At 49.3% G+C, this 17,693-nt stretch overlaps 1 protein-coding gene across 5 annotated transcripts in view; it reads left to right on the forward strand.

Moving 5' to 3' along the window:
* Nucleotides 1-17,693, forward strand: part of SMG6 (SMG6 nonsense mediated mRNA decay factor) — a 228,090-nt gene that overhangs the window by 96,849 nt on the left and 113,548 nt on the right. For all 5 annotated transcript variants that reach the window (XM_047832481.1, XM_047832478.1, XM_047832480.1 and 2 more), the window contains 2 exons: nt 5,172-5,288; nt 7,134-7,302. In XM_047832481.1, coding sequence (XP_047688437.1) covers nt 5,172-5,288; nt 7,134-7,302 — 286 coding nt within the window. The remainder of the gene's footprint in view (nt 1-5,171; nt 5,289-7,133; nt 7,303-17,693) is intronic.

Raw genomic sequence — 17,693 nt, forward strand, 5'->3', positions numbered from 1 at the left:
TAAAAAGAATGAAAGAAACCTTGAGTGAGTGCTCTTCTCACTGCCTGCCAAATCAGGTCTGTGTTCCTTGCTGTGGCATCTCAGACCCTCTGCTTTGTGGTCCCTGTCACAAAGTGTGGCACCCTAGTGCATTGCTTTGCTTGCCTTGTGGGAGTCTGCCTGATGTGCCCCTATCTGCACGCCTCCTTAGCAACACTCCCATCTCTCCTTCATCCCCCAATTCCATCTTTGTTCATTTTTTGGAGCCTTGCTCAGAAGTGCTCTCTTCCATGAAACCTTTTCTGATATATTCTAGCTGGAAGTGATTTTCTCTCCCTTTGGTCAAAGAAAGCATCTTACTTCCATCTTCCTTGAATTATAGTTATTTGGGTCCGTGTATCCTTCCTGTCTTCCTCGTTAGATTATCATCTTCTTACGGATGGATCCTATTTTCCTTTGTATCTTCCACCGTTGGGATGAATAAATAACTTTGGAACCAGTGGGAGAGGTCACTTTGTTAAGAGGTTTGGATTTCCTTTGCCCTCATAAGTACCCACTAAAAGAAGTTTTACAGAGTTTTACAATCCTAGAAAATCCAAAAAGAGTAGCGGGTATGACAGGAGGGGCTCTTAGGGAGGAAACACTGGCTTCCACGTTCCTCTGTCTTTTCGCAGCTCTACCCTGTTTGGGGATATGTCATTCATGACCGGCCTTCAGTCAGCCTAACTATTCTGCCATTATGCTTGAATAATTTGCTTGGGTGTATTAGTGCCTGACTTTTCTGATTCATTTATTTTATTTCTCAGGAAATAAAGTGATGCCCTGATGGCATGGACATCTCTGCTTTTGCTCTGAGATTTTTATCTGGTTTCTCTACAATGGCTGCCTCTTCCACACACACCCCTCTAACCCCACCCCCCCAGTCAGCAACTGCCACAGGGAACTTTGTAGCCCAAACAGCAGCAGTCGCAAGATGCTCTCACTGCCCACTTCCTGTACACTAGGAGGTTTTGGTGGGCTGCTCAGGAACTGTGCCAGCCCTGTGTCTGACTGGTGACTGACTCATGAGAAAAGCAGCCTTATGTCTGAAAGATAAGAGCCAGCAAATCGCCTCCAGGTGGTGTTAGTTTGGAGGTGACTGACCATTCATTTCCTGTCTTTGGGAGGAGCCGGTGGGGAGGGAGTCCGTGAATAAGTGGTCTTGCCTGCATTTTTCTCCAGCTATTAGTGAAGCAGCCGAGCAAATAGTTGGTTCTCCCTCCCGAAACGGCTAGTGGACCCCAGTGTCTGCCGAATCCGTCCGTTGCTCTCAGGGTACCAGAGCTCTGTGTCATCTGTCCTGTGCCTCCCCATCAGCGCTCTTCTCATCGTCTTGCCAGGAAGTTGGGTGTGCGCATCAGGGAAACTCTGCTTGTCTCAGTGCTGCCAGATTTTTCTGTGACCAGCCAAACCTCATCCCTCCCGGTACTAGTTTCCTCCAGATCTCTCCCTGACCTAGGAGTTGATCAGAAGTGATGGTTCTGAACCACTGTCCCTTGGCTGGGCGTAGAGGGTCCTGGCAGGTGGGCCTGCCTCTCTCCCACTCCCCTCCCCTCTCCCCCTCCTCCTGCCTCATTCCCATTTCCTGCAGGAGGATGCTTTGCCATCCTGGAGCCGTCAAGCACAGCTTTGCTTTGGCAGCACCGTCGCGCACACACTGGTGGGAGAGGGGACGTGTTTATCACTTTTCCTGGAGATTATCTGTTTAAGCACTTCTCTGACAGTTACAATAACAAGGGCAGTGTGTTGTGTTTCCCAGCAGAAGGACACTTGCTGTTGAAAGATGTATAGCACTAATTAGAAATACATAACATCCGGCCACATGGCAGCCTTCTCCCGGCCGCTCCATTTCCTGATTTCATACAACTTTGACGACAGTTGGTTTATGTTTTCCATGAATATGTTCTGAGAAAAATGAGAAAGTCTCCCTGTTACACAGGAGTGAGAAGACTATTTCTGCCTGAGTAGGTATTTGGGCATAGGAATAGTGGGAGCTGTGGTCACCTGCCCGTCCAAGAGCATGTGGGAAGAAGGGGCAGAATCAAGTTCAGACCTCAGGTGACTTTCTTGGTAAGAAACATTTCTGTCTGACTTGCGTAGCCAAAACCATCCCCCTAAACCCTTGAGCAAGCCTGCTTTTGGAAAGAAGGGGAAAGGCTGTTTCACAGTGTTAATGAGTTCCTCAGCTCATGTCAGCCTCCTGCTACCTGACACCGAGCCAGAGGAACCCAGGCAAATACCAAGGCAAACAATGCTCTTTCCTTCCCCACCCCACATCATTTGTCGGTCTGGCCCAGCCCAACTCTGGGGATATGTGTGGGTATCTGTCAAGCCTCGGGCCAGTTCCCTAGCTCTAGCCCCAGATTGGTGGGCTCTGGGAATCTGGCTGCTGTTTTCCCTACTCAGTTGTATGAGAATCAGTACTTCTCAAGGAGTGGCATCTTAGGGCTTCTAGCCTGCAAAAGCCTAAGTAAAGCAAAGAGTATCTCCGAAGATGCCATAACACTCAATGTATTTCTCACTGGAGGCACTGGGTCTGCATTGCCATGGTTACTTAGGTAAATAGCAATTTTTTTTCCCCACCCAACTGAAAGATCCTAAGGTTGCAGGGACTGTGTTTTATTTGTGGCTGTGTTCTCCACAATACACAGCACAGGGTAAAGCTCACCATAGATGCTCAGTGTGTGCTTGTGGTACCATGGAGCCGTGGAGGAGGACAGGCCTTCCAAAAAGTGCTCTCTGTGACGTGGCCAGAAGACTGACTGAGACCTAGGCATTCTGACCCCCATAGAGCTGTGATATCATCACCTGCCTGATCAGAGCAGAACAGCTTCCTGGTTTGTAACTCCCAGACCACTGCAGGAAGTACTGACAGGCCCTTTATGGAGAGGCGGGAAGAGGTAAAGGTTTAAGGTGCCATAACCATGGCTAAGAACAGAGCATTCATGAAGCTACCTTTTCAGCTGCTGCTCTGAGAGGTAGTTGAGCCCTTCTGCACTCACAGCAAAGACGCTCCCGTTGTTGCTACCCTGCATGGTCCCCAGACCTTATTGCAGGAGGCTTAAAAAGGGAGCCAACCTGGACTCCCCAGAGGCCACAAATGTCATTGTTTTTAAGCAGTTCGTTCTCCCCCTCTGAGCCCTAGTCCAAACTTTCGCACGAGAAATAGCCTAGCCTGAGATTGCCATTTGTCATAAAAATCGAAATGGGCTTGGTGAAAGTAATCTCCCTTTGCCCATCTTAACCTTATCCGGGCTAATGAGAGTATCTTATTGTAGTCTTGGGCTTCTCAAGATGCCAGTCTTCTTTGAGCTAAGACACCCCCTTTCATGCCTTTTAAGGACCTTCTGTGTGCAGGTAACTTCTGCCTAAGATGCCCAGTTGATAAGGGGACACTAATGTCAGCTACCAAGATGTGGCCTCCCCTTCTCCTGTTCTAGCTTCCTCTGTTCTGTACTTACTGCCCCAGTCTGGGCTGGCCTCGTTGCTAATTAGAGGCAGGCTGCTGGCAGTGCCTGGCAAGCGCTTAGGCTCAGCTGGGGCTGTACAGACAGTGCTGCTGCCCCTGGTTAGGGGTGGAGGGGAGAAGTTGGCAAGGTTTTTTTAGGATGGCTTGCACATCTTCCCCTTCCCTGATTTCTACACTCTCTCCCCTTGGTTGTTGGATGCTTGCATCTTGGTCTCTCTAGCAGAGGTTTGGGGTCTTACCAGAAGAAGAATCAGAGTGGTGACCTATTCTAATCGCATGGACTCTTACCACTTCCTTACTGCCTGCCGCAGTTGGGTTGGAAAGTTAGAGGGTGACATTTGGGACCAGTGGGCATCTGGAGGGATGGCAGGAAAGCCACAATAGATGAATACTTTGCTACACTGATGCTATTCATATGTTGGGATCTTCTGAGCAGCAGCCTGTTCCTTCTCACTCCCAGGGTTCTCTAAAGTGGTTTGGGGCTGGCTTTGTATACTCCAATCATGTTTGCTCCTGTGGCTAGGGCGGTTTTGGAATAACTGTGGTTGTGTAGCATCTCCTGGAGTAAAGACTTCAATTAGGCCCCATTGACAAGACTAGTGTCAATGAGGAGAAAGTCAAGAGGGCTTTCCTCTGGCTACTGAGGTTAAAATGCAGGCAGGCACAGAGATCAAACATGTGGCTAATTATCCTTTTAACACTTGGAGATTCAGAGAGTTCTCATGTATTACAGAGGGAATTAACAGATTAGTTGCTGCCAGAGCAAGTGACCGGGCGCCCGATTTCATCTCGTGTGTGTATTCGGTGTTTCCTCCTCTGAGGCTGCAGGTTGGACTTTTGCCTTCTGTTTGTCTCCGATTCCTTTCAGGTCTGGGTGATGTGGCTATCAGGGCAGTCCACTGACAAGCAAGAGGTACAGACAACGGTTTGAGAGTGTGTCTGTCGCCTCTGCCAAAGAATGGCTCTAGCCACCATGAAGGTGGCTCCTTTCACTGAGACCTGCAGCTAGAAGGAAGTTAACCAGGCTGAGAAAGTGAGGGGCAGAAGGTGCTGGTATCGGGAGCCAGATTTATTTTTTAGCCCTAGGGGAAAGAATTTGTGAAAGAAAAAAGAAAGTACTTCTGGCTGAGTGCTTATTATATGCCCATTTTCCTATGTAAAATGAACTCATTCAGTGAAAATAGGTTATTTGTAAGTGGAGGATTAACAGGAGGTAAGGATGGAACCAAAGTTGGTGATTCAAGAAGATAATTTAAATTTGTATTTTTCTTCTCTTAATTGATGTTTGTACTCCTGCTATCTATACATTAGAGAGACTGAGTTAATTAAATATGACTTCTTGTTACTATAGCTTCACATTATTAGTAGGCTACTAAGTACAGTGACCTGCAGCTCTGGCTCAGACTGTCCACCCTGGGGCCCCTGGTCTTGGGGAAGTGATGCAGAATTTGCACAGGGGGTCCCTATAATAAGGTTATCAAGCGCTTACCCACACACCAGCCATCGCGGTAATGATTTTATTTAACCTTATAGCTATCCTTCGAGGGAGGAAATATTGCTGGCCCCAGTCTCAGATGAGGAAAGGGAGCTGAGTGACGTGACCGAGTATGTGCACCTAGTGAGGTAGGGAAGAGTAGCCCTTGGCCCCCAGGGCACTGATGGAGTGTCATTTGCCTCTCCTCAGACTGCTTCTCAGAGGAGTGTCGCTCTGTGATCCAGGAGCAAGCGGCAGCGCTGGGCCTGGCCATGTTTTCTCTCCTGGTGCGGCGCTGCACCTGCTTACTTAAGGAGTCTGCCAAAGGTAAGGAGATGAGGGGCCCCCTGACTGATGGCCTTTCCCCTGCCTGGGCCCTGTCCAGACAAGTTCAGGATGCTACGCTGCCTTCCAGCGTCTCCTCCTTCTACTTGACATTCTTCCTCCTCCCAGTACCCCCCTTCCTTCTGCCCACCTAACTAGTCCTGCCTCCTTTTGCATTCTGTGTACCTCTGTGGCCCTCTGTCCTTGGGCAAACTATCCCCTCCCCCCTTTCTCTAGTAGTTAAGATTTTCACTGTACCTAAAAGCTGCTGTGGGTTCCTGCAGCTTTAGAAAACCAGCAAAGAGCGTTTCCTTTTTTGTTCATAATTGACGTTTTCGTTTCCCCCCTCTATCTCTGTGTCCCTCTTTGTCTGGTACTGGTGATTGCTATAACCACTGTGGACCAGCCACCTTGTGAGACTCACTGAACCAGAGCAGGGGCTATTTTTAGCCCTTGCATTGAGCAGTGTCCCCATATCCATTAAGGCTGCCCTTAGAAATCTAAGCCTGATTGCTGAGCCGTATAAGGTAGGGCTGAAGGTTGCCCCTTTCTCTCAGCTCCTGGATCAGTATTGGTGTGTATTGAAGCCATGCTGTTGTCCCTCTGCCACTTCAACTTTGTGGGTGCCTCCAGACCCTGGAGCTGCTTTTTTTTGGAGGGAGGGTTGGGGTAACTTTTTATTTTGAAACAATCTCAAATATATAGAAAAGTTGCAAGGATAATACAAAGAATTCTTACATGCGCTTCACACAGATTCCCCATTTGTTTACATTTTACCATAGTTGCCTTTTAAGTTCTCTCTCTTTCTGTACACATGCAGATATTTATGCTTATTATTATTTTTGTCCTGAACCATTTGATTGTAAGTTGTAGACATGTTAGCCCTTTACCCCCAAATACTTGACTAAATATTTCCAAATAACAAGGACATTCCCTTACATGACAGTGCAGTTATCAAAATCAGGAAGCCAACAATGATATAGTACTGTTGTTGAATCTACAGACCGTATTGAGTTTGTATCAGTGTCCAAAAAAAAAAAAAAAAGTCATTTTCTGGTATAGGACCCACTCCAGGATCACACATTGCAATTTATTTTTATTTTTATTTTTTTTTAATTTTTTTTTCAACGTTTATTTATTTTTGGGACAGAGAGAGACAGAGCATGAACGGGGGAGGGGCAGAGAGAGAGGGAGACACAGAATCGGAAACTGGCTCCAGGCTCTGAGCCATCAGCCCAGAGCCTGACGTGGGGCTTGAACTCCCGGACCGCGAGATCGTGACCTGGCTGAAGTCGGACGCTTAACCGACTGCGCCACCCAGGCGCCCCCACACATTGCAATTTAGATGTCGTGTCCGTTTTAGTTTCCTTCAATCTGGAATTGAATGGTTTCTTTAATGCTTTCTCAGTCTTCCTTTGTTTTTCATGACCTTGACATTTTTGAAGTGTGCAGGCCACTTTGTCGAATGTCCCACAGTTCGGGTTTGTCTGATATTTCCTCATGGTCAAGTTCAGGTTATGTCGTTTTGGCAGGATCCCTGGTGCCATGTCAGAGCTGTGCTGAAGGAAAGCTAAAAGGGGGGGGCTAGAGGCCAGAGTGGCGACTTCAGCCAGGCCACAGGTGGAGCAGAAACAGCTGTCTGCAGGGGCAGACCCAGTGCACTGGTTCTCTCTTTGTCCTGCTTTTCAGAATCCTCTTAGGTGCTGGCACTTGTCCTCCGCTTCTGGGCCCAGCTTTCCTGTGGACTTGGTCTCCCTTCCCTAAGAGCTTGCTGCCGTCCCAGCGCCCCAGGCCTCACTCGTGGGCCACAGCAGACCTAGGCCCAGTTCTCACCCTTTGCCTCTGCAGCTCAGCTGTCCTCTCCTGAGGACGAGGATGACCAAGATGACATCAAGGTGTCTTCCTTCGTCCCGGACCTGAAGGAACTGCTCCCCAGTGTGAAAGTCTGGTCAGACTGGATGCTCGGCTACCCAGACACCTGGAACCCTCCGCCCACGTCCCTGGACCTGCCCTCACAGTGAGTCAGCCGGCTCGTTTTTCGGCACTGCTGAACTCGGCCCGCCTGTGCTCCCACGGCTCCCCTCCTGGTCCTCCGTGTGTCCTCCCACCCGCCACCTGCTTGTTCGTCTCGTCCCTCCTCATCTGAACTTTACTTTTCCCCTTCCTTGAACACCTTCCTTGTCCCCTGATGTTTTAGGCTGTTTTCCCTTGTTCTCGGGCCCGTTCCTCCTCCTCAGTCTGCCCTCCTCTCTCACTCCGAAGTTGCTGTTTTGTTCTCTGTCTTTGCCGTTGCTCTCTCGCTCTCACTTCATGTTGTTCGTGCCCACCGTCTCTGTAGCGGCCTCTCGAGTCTGGCCGTGTGTCGGTGGCGTGAGGAGAGGCCTTATCTCTTCCTCTCTCTTCTAGTTTGTCTCCACGCATCCGTCGTGCTCTCGTCCTGCTGCTGCTTGTGCTGTCTTATGCATGCTGCTGCTCGGGCCTTCCTCTCACACGTTGTGATGTATGAGGAGGGTGACTGCACACACCTCTCTCTTTTGTTCACATCACTTCCCATCTCCTTGTTTCTGGGTGTCAGTGTGCTGTCTGTCAGAGCATTTGTCGCTGTGAGGTGTGTCGGTCTGGGGAGTGTGTGTGTCTGCCTGGATGTGTCTGTGTGACTTTTTTCCTTCTTTTAAAAGCTGTGGTAAAGCATATGTAACAAAATTTTTCATCTTAACCGTTTTTAAGTATACAATTCAGTGCTATATTATATTTACATAGTTATGTAGCCATGCATGGCTGTTTCTTACGTCCGTATCTGTGTGTGGGTTCTATCTCTGTATGTGCCTCTTTGGCTCTGGTTGTCTGTGTCTGAGTGTGAGGGCCTTTGTCTGTCTAGGGGTCTGTCTAAGGGTCTTTGGTGTACCCGTCCATGTCTGTCCATGTATACGTGTCCATATGTTTCTCTGCGTTGAGTCCGTATCTGTGTCTGTGTCTCTCTGTTCTTGGGGGTGGGGGAGTGGTCTCTTTGCAGGGCTCATGCATCTCCACAAAGGGGCTCTTTCAGTGTGTGTCTCTGTCCATCTCCATGTCTCTCTGTGTCTCTCTCTGATTGTAGGTCCGTGTCAGTGCATGTGTGCTGTAGTCCTGTCCATGTGTCTGTGTGTGACTGTGTCCTGTGGGAGTGTGTGTATGTGTTCCTGAATATCTGTGTTCAAGACTGCGTGTGTCTGTGTCTCTGCTTGTCCGTGACTGTGCCTCTGCGCGTAGGTCTGCATCTGTCTGTTGGAAAGCAAATCTCTGTATGAGGGTCTGCCTGTATCTACCTGCCTCTGCCTGCCTCGCCTGTGTCTCCCTACCTGCTTCACCTATTGCCTGCCCGTCTCTGCTTGTCTTGGCTTGTTCCTGCCTGCTTGCCTCTGTTTATCTGCCTCTGGGGCTTGTGTGTGTCTGTATCAGGGGTCAGCAAACTATGGCCCATGAGCTAAGAACGGTTTACATTTTTAAATGGCTGAAAAAAAATCAAAAGACTACTATTTCATGACTTGTGAAAATTATTAGAAAAGTCAAATCTCCGTGTCCATGAAGTTGTACTGGAACACAGCCATGCTTGTTTGTTTACACTTTGTCTATGGGTGCTTTCACACTGCAGCAGTTGAGCTGAGGAGTCACAGCAGAGGCGTTATAGTCTGCAAAGCCTAAAATGTTTACTCTAGCTGTTTACAGAAAGTTTGCCAGCTCTTGGTGTATATCTATGTTCCCATGCGTCCCGTTCTTTTCTTGTGTTAGCGTCACTGCATGTGCTCACGTTTGCACAGTAGTTTCTTAACGCGTGTGCATATTGATACCTGTTTCTGGTCAGCTCTGTTGATTGTCCATCTCTCTCTCTCTCCACCTTTCTCTCTCTCTCTCTCTTCCTGTCTTTGCCTCTGCCTCTGCCTCTCTGTTTCTCTTTTCCTCTCTCTTTCTCTCGCCCCCCTGCCCCGTGCTGTCTTGTGGTCTCTGGCAGGTGCGGCATACTCAGAGCTCTGGGCGCTGCGCTGGGGGAGGGTGTGTGTTTGGGAGCGAGCGTCCTTAGCCAACACACCACCATTCTTCTCCACTGCTCTTCTTGGGAAGGGCACACACTGGAGGGTAGAGTATGGAGACCTAGGCTGCTGCCGATGGCACTTCTGGGAATGGAGAGGGGCACTTCTCTGGGCTGGGTGCTGCCCACATGAGTCCCTCTAGACTCATGGGTGATCCACAGAGGGAAGGCTGCAGCAGAGGTTTCTGGCCAGTAGTTATTGACCTTTCTGTGTGGACTGTCTGCCTCTTTCCCGCCTTTTCTTCCTCAAATTTCTTCCCTGTTCCTCACATCAGGAAGCACCCCTGGACTGTCAGGCCCTCTCTCCCCAGTTCCCTTCCAGCTCTAGCTCTGTAACTGTGTGAGTGATGCTCACAACATCAGACAGTTCTCTGCATTCTCCTGTGAACCTTCCTAGGTTCCCAACATGTATCCCAGGCTGAGGCCTTCTGAGCCAGGGTTGAGACCTGAGTGGGGCAGCTGGGGCCACTCAAAGGAATGGACTGATCTGCTGACCAGGGGTAGCTGTTTCCCAGCAGTGTTCCCTAAAGAGTTAACATGTACAGCCTCAGACTTTTCAGGCTGTTAATCTATAATGCCGACTAGGCAATTTGCAGTTTTGGAAAGAAACTGACAAGGAAGGGCTCAGCTCTCCAAGTATCTGAAGCCACTGCTTCTGAGCATGCACAGGGGTCACAGAGTGCTCCTCCCTTCCTCTCGGGGGGTGGGGAGGCAGACCATCTGTCCCTGGAGCTTGGGCCTTCTCTGGGTCACCTCACCTCACAACCACAGGTCCCTTAGATATGGTCCACCCAGCCCCTGTTTATCCATATCCCAGCCATCAGTCCTGTTAACGCTCTTCTGTGACCCGTCTCCCTTTATCCCTCCTCCCTCTGTCACTCCCTTTGGCTTTTGTTTGGCTGAGGAAATAGAAAGCTCACGCAGGAAGTGCTGGGCCTCATTTGCTTGAGGTGCCGAGTCTGTTTTCTCTTTGGATGCTGTAGCAAATGGCCCGTTGCCGGCATATGCAAGCTGCTGCCCATCTTTGGGCAAGGGCTCAATCTGCAACTGGGCACGTGGTCCAAGCTACAGCCGTCCCCAGCTAGGCCTCACCTCTAAGGCCACAGAGAGGCAGAGGGGGTTGGGACACTTGAACAAATTTGCTTTTTCTTTTCAGACCGTTCTTCACAGGGAGAGCAGATTTGACCAAATAATAAATATTGAATCTGATTGCCTAGTAAACAAGTTCCTGGAGCAGTGGGCACCACTGATGAATCCAGTCTAGACTGGAGCAGCCAGTGTGGTAGAGAATGGAGTCCCCTTCTGCACTGTCTCTGCAACCAGGATTAGCAGCTGGTTGTCTCTGGAATGCAAGTTTAAGCATAAAGGAGGAGCTCTTGCTGTCCTGGGGCCTGGCCACAAGGCATGGTGGTTTGAGGGCTGGGGCCTCTGTTGGACAGCGCAAACCTGGCCTGCCCACCACTGAGGGTAGTCCCACCTCATAGCTGTCAGGTGCTGGAAAAGTGGAATGAGAATTTACTTCCCTCCTGTCCAGTTTCTCCTATAGCTGGCTAACACTCACTGAGTAAATACCATGGTGGAGAGATTGGCAAGGTATGGTGGTTCTCTTATGCTCACTGATCTTTCATACTCTGGAGCCTTTTCTTTTAAGGCCCTAGGGAATAACACACTCCAGATAGTTCTGCAGATGTCAGAACAGTAATCCCTGTGGCACTCTTAAGGTCCAGGTGCTGATCTTCATTTTGGAGGTTTTAGAAATGCACTCAAGAGACTAGGAAGGAAATGGGTTCTACCTGACATCTCTCCTTTGCATGTTTTCCTTGGTTTTTGCCTGTATTTGTTCTCTACAAAGACAGATCCATCCTTGATCCTAACATCAGGTGATCAGATAGCCTACATTTCAATTTGCCTCTCCTCCAGAAACCCTCACTCCCAAATTATCTCCCTGACCCACTTGAACCTTTAATTAATCTAGCTCCCTTTGTTCCCTCCCTTTCTTTTTGTTGCCTTTCTTCCTTGTACAGTTAGAGAATCATTCCAAAGCTTTCTTCGGGGAATTCCAAAGCTCATCATAAGTCTCCTTGGTTCTCTCCTTTTTTGCCCATATTCCTCTTCTTTCCAGTCACATCTGCTTTCCCTAGGCAGTAGCCACCTAGCACGTATGGAACACCTCGGCTGGTGATGACACTGCAGAGTGATAAGGGCAGGATCTCAGGGCCACTTGTGCCTTCCCGCACAGCGGCATTCGTAGGTATGTGTGTTCAGCATGTAAGTAGGTTGACTTCCCATTTGTACCTGTTAGGAGTTGTGATAGGATGGCTTTACATCCCAAGAGATTTTGGTGCAGAGGATTGTAGCAGAGTGTGGAAAGTTGCCTTGGGTTGCTGTAAAAGACAGTGTAGGGTGCTTTGGTCTGTTTAGAACAGACCACAGTGTTTGGAGGGACCATCTACTTGTGGGGTGTGGGGGAGGAGTGGGGAACGTGGTTTCTGCACTAGGCCTCTCGTTAGCAGGGAGAGGTAGCTGCTCCCCACTTTACCAAGTGAGCGTGAAGTAAGCCATGACTGTCAGGTGATGGAGAGGAGCAGAGCAGCAGGCTTTCACGAGCCTAAGCATAGTGACCCCTCACATCCCAAGACCTTTGGCAAGCTAGGGCAGCGGGACAGCCTACCTCATTTCATAGTCTCTGCCGAAGCCAAATCTTCCCTCATCTTGATCTCTAGTTCTCAGTAAGTGAAAGAGTCAGGGGACTTTGAGAACATCCAAACCTAGCCCAGCTGTGGCAGTTGGTTTATTGCTTTCAGCTGGTACTTGAACCCAGGTCCTGGTCTTGGAGGCTTTCCCAGGTTTAATCCCCAGAGCTTTCTCTGCAGCTGTATGACACTGCGCTGACCCCGAATGAGGATAGGAAAATAGAACCAGTGCCAAGCCAGAGTCTCTTTTTCATTTGGAGTCTGGCTGTCTGCCCATGACCAGGGTTACATAATGGGAAACATAGCTGGGGCTCTGGAGAGCCCGCGTTTCACCAGGCTGCCCAGACCTTCGCATTCTGATGCTATATATCTTCCTAATTGTAGCTCCGATGCATTTATCACACTGTTGGATTGGAGTACTGTTAAAAAAAAAAAAAAAAAAAACCTCCAGAAATTCCTGGACTTGCTACTTTCCATGCCTTGTCTTGTATAGTCTACAGAGCATGCTGGAAAAGGCTTGTAGGGAGCCCTGTGAGTGCTGTCACATAGGGAGACATGGGGATGTGTAGGGAGTATGCAGTAAGCTGATTTCCTCAGGGAGCCTACATGTGTTGACCCTGTAGATGAGATAGACATTCTTGAGTTGAAAAACAGCTAGTTCACTCACCCTCACAGGGCAGGTCTGGAATAAGAACTAATCCCAAGTCTAATCGGCACCCCTTCAAGGACGCTTAATACGTCTTCCCAAAAGGGCATTTTAGGAGGTCACTAAGTAATGGTCCATCAGCACTTCCCTGAAGGAAGTGGTGGTGACTGTGGGAAGCCCCTTTGCTACCCTGGCTCCCCACCCAGTCTCCCTGGCTCCGGGTTGGGGCGTCAGCACTACAGCCTGGCACCAGGGGGTTCCTCTTCCTCCAAGTGCTGAGTGTGAGACACACGTGATCTCTCCCACGACAGGAGTCTCTGTCCCCTCCCAACTCCTCTCACAGGACTTGTGAGAGGAAGGGGTGTTGGCCTAAGGCTCCAGTCTGACCCCAACAGGGTACAGCAGCTGACCCCAGGGAGAGTACTTTCCAGCTCTGGGCTGAGGTTATTTGGGTCCAGTGTGTGCTAAACTAAGAAGATGTGTTGGAGTGGTTACAGCTAAAAATTTAAGAGAGGCAGGAACCGTGAGAATCCGCACCAGGGAGGCCACCGAGGGCTCCACTCATGCCGTGGAGATGCTGAGGTCCCCCGGGGGCTGCTCTTTCCCAAACACACAGTGCTGATGGGTTTAACACACCATAGTGATGCAACAGAGGCTATACGTGTTGAACGTAGCTTGGGAAAAGTGCAATCAAACAAGGCACTGACCTAGATAGAAGCTGAGGGAGGCACAGTAGAGGTACTTGAGAAATCCTGGAATGAGGTTACTGTGACCTGTCGTTGGCCATAGGGCTCCAGCTGCACTGCTTACAACATGAAGAAGTTTGTATTCTTGGAGTAGTGCAGGGTGACTGGGCTTCAGAATTCAATTTGCCCTATTGGGCAGACTTCATTTAAGTTGGACAGTCTCCCAGGGCCCCAAGTTGACTTGTTTGTATAAAGTAGAAAGGCAGAAGGGATTATCTTTTACTGAGTCTTATATTCTTTAGTGGTCACCTAATAAACAGCTGTTATTCTCAGAGGATGATATCTTGCTGCCCATGTCTTAACTGCTAAAACAGTGATCTCTGACAGCCTTGTCTCCTCTTCATACTGTGGTGGCATCGAAAATACACTCTAGTTCCTAATCTCAGAGAGCTGCATAGATTCCCACCACCCTCACCTCCACCTCATCCCTGAACCTGTTGAGCTACTTTAGCATTGATACCAGACAAGATCCTCAGCCCACTGAAAACAGAGTTGGCCTGACATCTCAGCTTTTAAGGGCTTCCTATGCTATTTAAGCCCAGGTACTATCTTTTGACTCTGCCAGCCCTGTTGGATTCCTTCAGGTCCATTTCTGCTATTAGCTGCTCACCGCCTGCAGTTTTCTCCGGTTGGGTGGGAAGTCCTTGGGGCTACAATGGTCTCATGTTGGCCATTGAACCCCCTGTGGAGAGTTGTGGGCTGGAACATAATGGTCCATAGGCAAACAGGTTTTTAAAGGTGCATATTGCATATCTTACGAGCATGTCTCCTGTTGTGGTCTTTTGTCTTTCCCCTTTGTAGCCCACAGGCTTTGTCTTTTTCAGCTTCCTTGTGTCTAGTTTCTGTGCCACCTTGGCTACATCTCCAGAGCTCCTCATCCCAGGAACCAAAAGACCCAACTTGTTTCCCATCTGTACCACAACTCTGATCTTCCATAGCTCTGAAACACAATGCAGGGCTTCTTCTCACTCAACTCTTTCCGGGTTTGTTCTGCAGCTGTGGAGTTTGAATGTTAGTGTTTAAACAAGCTGGTATTACACAGGAAATGGCCACCTCCACAGGCCCCTGCAGGCTTGTAACATGGGGTCATTGTACTTGATATTAATCACCAGTCAGCCTGTTCCCCCAGTAAAAATATGAAGGGGTGTGTGAGGGCTCCGTCCTCCTTAGACTTGCCAGAAGGATGGCCTGAGCCCTGGTTGGACCTTAGCACTCCAGTCTCCAAACTCTCCTTCCCTTGGCCCCGCCCCGGATGGAACTTGCAAAAAAGTTCTTACCTGACCTCTTCCCTATAAAGCTGGCAGATCTGCCTTGCTTTCTGAGTTCTAGGAAGGAGATATATTGTGGTATAACTTGCTCACCTATCTCACACCTTAACCTTTCAGGTGTTGAATGACACCTTGTGTGCGAAAACTCCAAAAGCTCAAGAACACAGAAACCTATTTGTCTGACACCAGGGCTTCTCAGTTCCTTGGACTGAAGCTCCTTTTCTAGGGCTGTATGCAGAAAACAACTTCAGCCTGAAGGGTTAATCTGATTCCCCAAGTCAATATCCCCCAAACAACCAGCCAAGAGTGTGTGTTGGTTCATTTCTGTGAAATGTGTTTCCCCAGTCACCTGGGCTGGCCTGGGCTGCATTGTATCGGCCAGCAGCTGCACTGCACTCAAACTGACAGCTACATTAAACCTTGGAATTCTGAGGCAATAAAAAGTAAATTAACTCTTATTTTTTTCCTTTCCTGGTGGAGTAAGTGAATGCATGTCTGTAGGGAAGTGAGTGAGCCTTGGTCCTGAGTACATACCTCTAACTAGCCACTGCTGGTCTGTCCCAAGCTAGGATCTGGTGTTCAGACTCCAGCCAGGGGTCTGCTTTCCTGGTGTGTGGTGTTTCTGTGGGGTTGGGCCAGTGGGTCACCCAGCAACTGCTGATCCTTGCTCACTAATCACATTACAGCTGCTTGAGAGGTTCCCTTGCCACCATTCTGAGAGCCATAAACGGACTTGTTGGACACAGTTTCATATTCTCTGGCTGCTTTGTGTCTGCTTGGTAAAGAATGCATCCTAACTTTCGTAGGATTTTGTGGGCTCTTGGAGCTTCCCCAAAATATGAGCTGGGACCAGAACAAGCCAGAGGCACTTGCCCAGGCTTATAGCATTCTAGAGGGTCTGTTCAGAACCAAAGGTTATTTGAGATTGTCTGAAAAAACTTTTGGAGAGTCATTTCCCCAGTGTTTCTAGAAGATTGGGAAAAAGCTTCTCGTAGCCACCAGAGCTTAACTTTGGGCTCCTCGGCCCAGGCTAACGTTGAACCCTTAGAACCCAAGGCATGAAGGTTGTGAGGCACTCCTAACTGGGGATAACGAGCTAGAGCAGGAAAAAGCCAAGATTTTCCCCTTCTATTCATACAGGAAACCCTATGTTCACCCACAGAACTGACCTCTCAGCCTAGAGGCCTGGTTGAGGGTAAGCTGAGGTGATGATGCCCAGGTTCCAGGAATTACCCCATCCTTTTGCAAATATCTTAGCTTTTGAGCTCAGGCATCTCACCTAGTTTTTCTAAGTACCTCTCCCTTTTAGAACTAGTTTTCCTGCCACTCCCCTTCCCCTCCCTCTGTGGAGAGTCACCGGATGGTACATGGGTGCCTAGTCAGTGTGTTCATGTCCATGGTGCTCAGTTGAGAGAGGAGATAACCAGTGATGAAATGTGAAGTGATCTCGGGCAATCCCACTGAGATACCAGAAGAAAGCAGCTACTCAGAATCAGAGTCCAAACACAAGACCGGTCTGAATGGATCGGGACAGAAATGACCTTTCATTGAAGCATGTTGTGTATTCCCTTAGTTCTGCTTAGTCTAGCGTGGCCCTTGGGCCCCTTTTTCGTTCTGAGTTGGGAACTCAGGACACTTCCTATGTCTTTTGGCACCAGCTGCTATCTTACAGACCAGCACTGGGGTAGGAACTCTCCTCCACTTCATTTTTGCAGTGAGCCTTAAGGTCTTGGCACAAGGTGGGTGGTAATGGGCAAAAGGCAGCTGTGGGCAGGGGTCCCTTGTGGTGGCCAGCAGTCTCTGGGAGGAGTCAGTTTTGGTTTATCTGAGCCTTAGGGGACAGGGGAGCATGGTAATGAGAACCACATGGTACCACATATTTCTTCGTCTTGGATCCAAGATGGTAGGGGTGGGAGGATGAGAGAGGGATGTGGGGCCTCCCACTGTGGCAGCCGTGGGTAATTTTCTTCTGCCTCTCCCTGACTGGGGATGCTGCTGCCCACACCTCCCTACCCCCCAACTATGTCCTGAAGCAGTCCGGGTCCTTGACCTGCACAGCACCAACCAAGGCCCCCAAGCCAAGAATTCAGCTGGGAGACTTTTCACCTTCTTCCTTCTCACTGTCGTCTTTCCTGTTTATTTTCCAAATTGCTGCTCTGCAGCCGAGCAGTGCCTGTTGGCCAGAGCTCACGAGCGCTGTGGGATTGGACTCAGGCAGTGGGCTCAAGTGGCCAGCAGGGCACTGGGGGAGGAAGTGGGGAGCTGGAAGAGCCTCCCTGTGCGTCTCCCATGGGCAGCGCTAACCTCGGAGGCGGCCCTGAGCAGCCCTATCACATCCGGTGCTTGTCTCTGCAGCCGGGACCGGAGGATAAACTATCAGAGCTGTGGGGCAGTGCATCATTCCTCTTATTATTTTCTTCTCTGCAGATGGGGTCGTGGAGAGTTCAGTTCCTTTTAACCCTCCAAGTTCTGTTTATTCTACAGCTGGTAGCCTCAATGCCGCGTTTCCCATTACATCACAAAGGGGCTCAGGCAGATCTCTGCACAGAAACGTGTTGCAACTGTTTATTTTTTTCCATATTTAAACATTTCTGACAGCCAAACTCAGCTGAGCCAAAAGATGGAGCTTTGTGAATGAGTCTGGTTGTCGGTGTCTGTGCAGAGAGAAGGCTTTAGAAAACTCTCGTCCCTCCGGTGATTCTTCCCAAACATGTTCTTTTTCCTGGGCAAAGCCTGTGAAGCAAGTTACTTCTGCAGTACACGTGTGTTGATTATGTGCCGTTGTGTGATTAATGGGGCTGTGTTCCGCCTGGTTCCCAGGACACTCTTGAAAACAAGATGTTTCATTTCATTGCCTTTTCCTAGTGCAGTGATTACAGTAAATAAACCAGTGCAGGCTCCTTCCACCTGGAGCCAGTCAGGGAGTCCCCACACCCTACTCCACTTTCTCCCCCAGCATCACCTTCAGTGGCATGTCCCTTGCATGCCC

Source organism: Prionailurus viverrinus, chromosome E1 (genome assembly GCF_022837055.1).
Source record: "Prionailurus viverrinus isolate Anna chromosome E1, UM_Priviv_1.0, whole genome shotgun sequence".
NCBI lineage: Eukaryota > Metazoa > Chordata > Mammalia > Carnivora > Felidae > Prionailurus > Prionailurus viverrinus.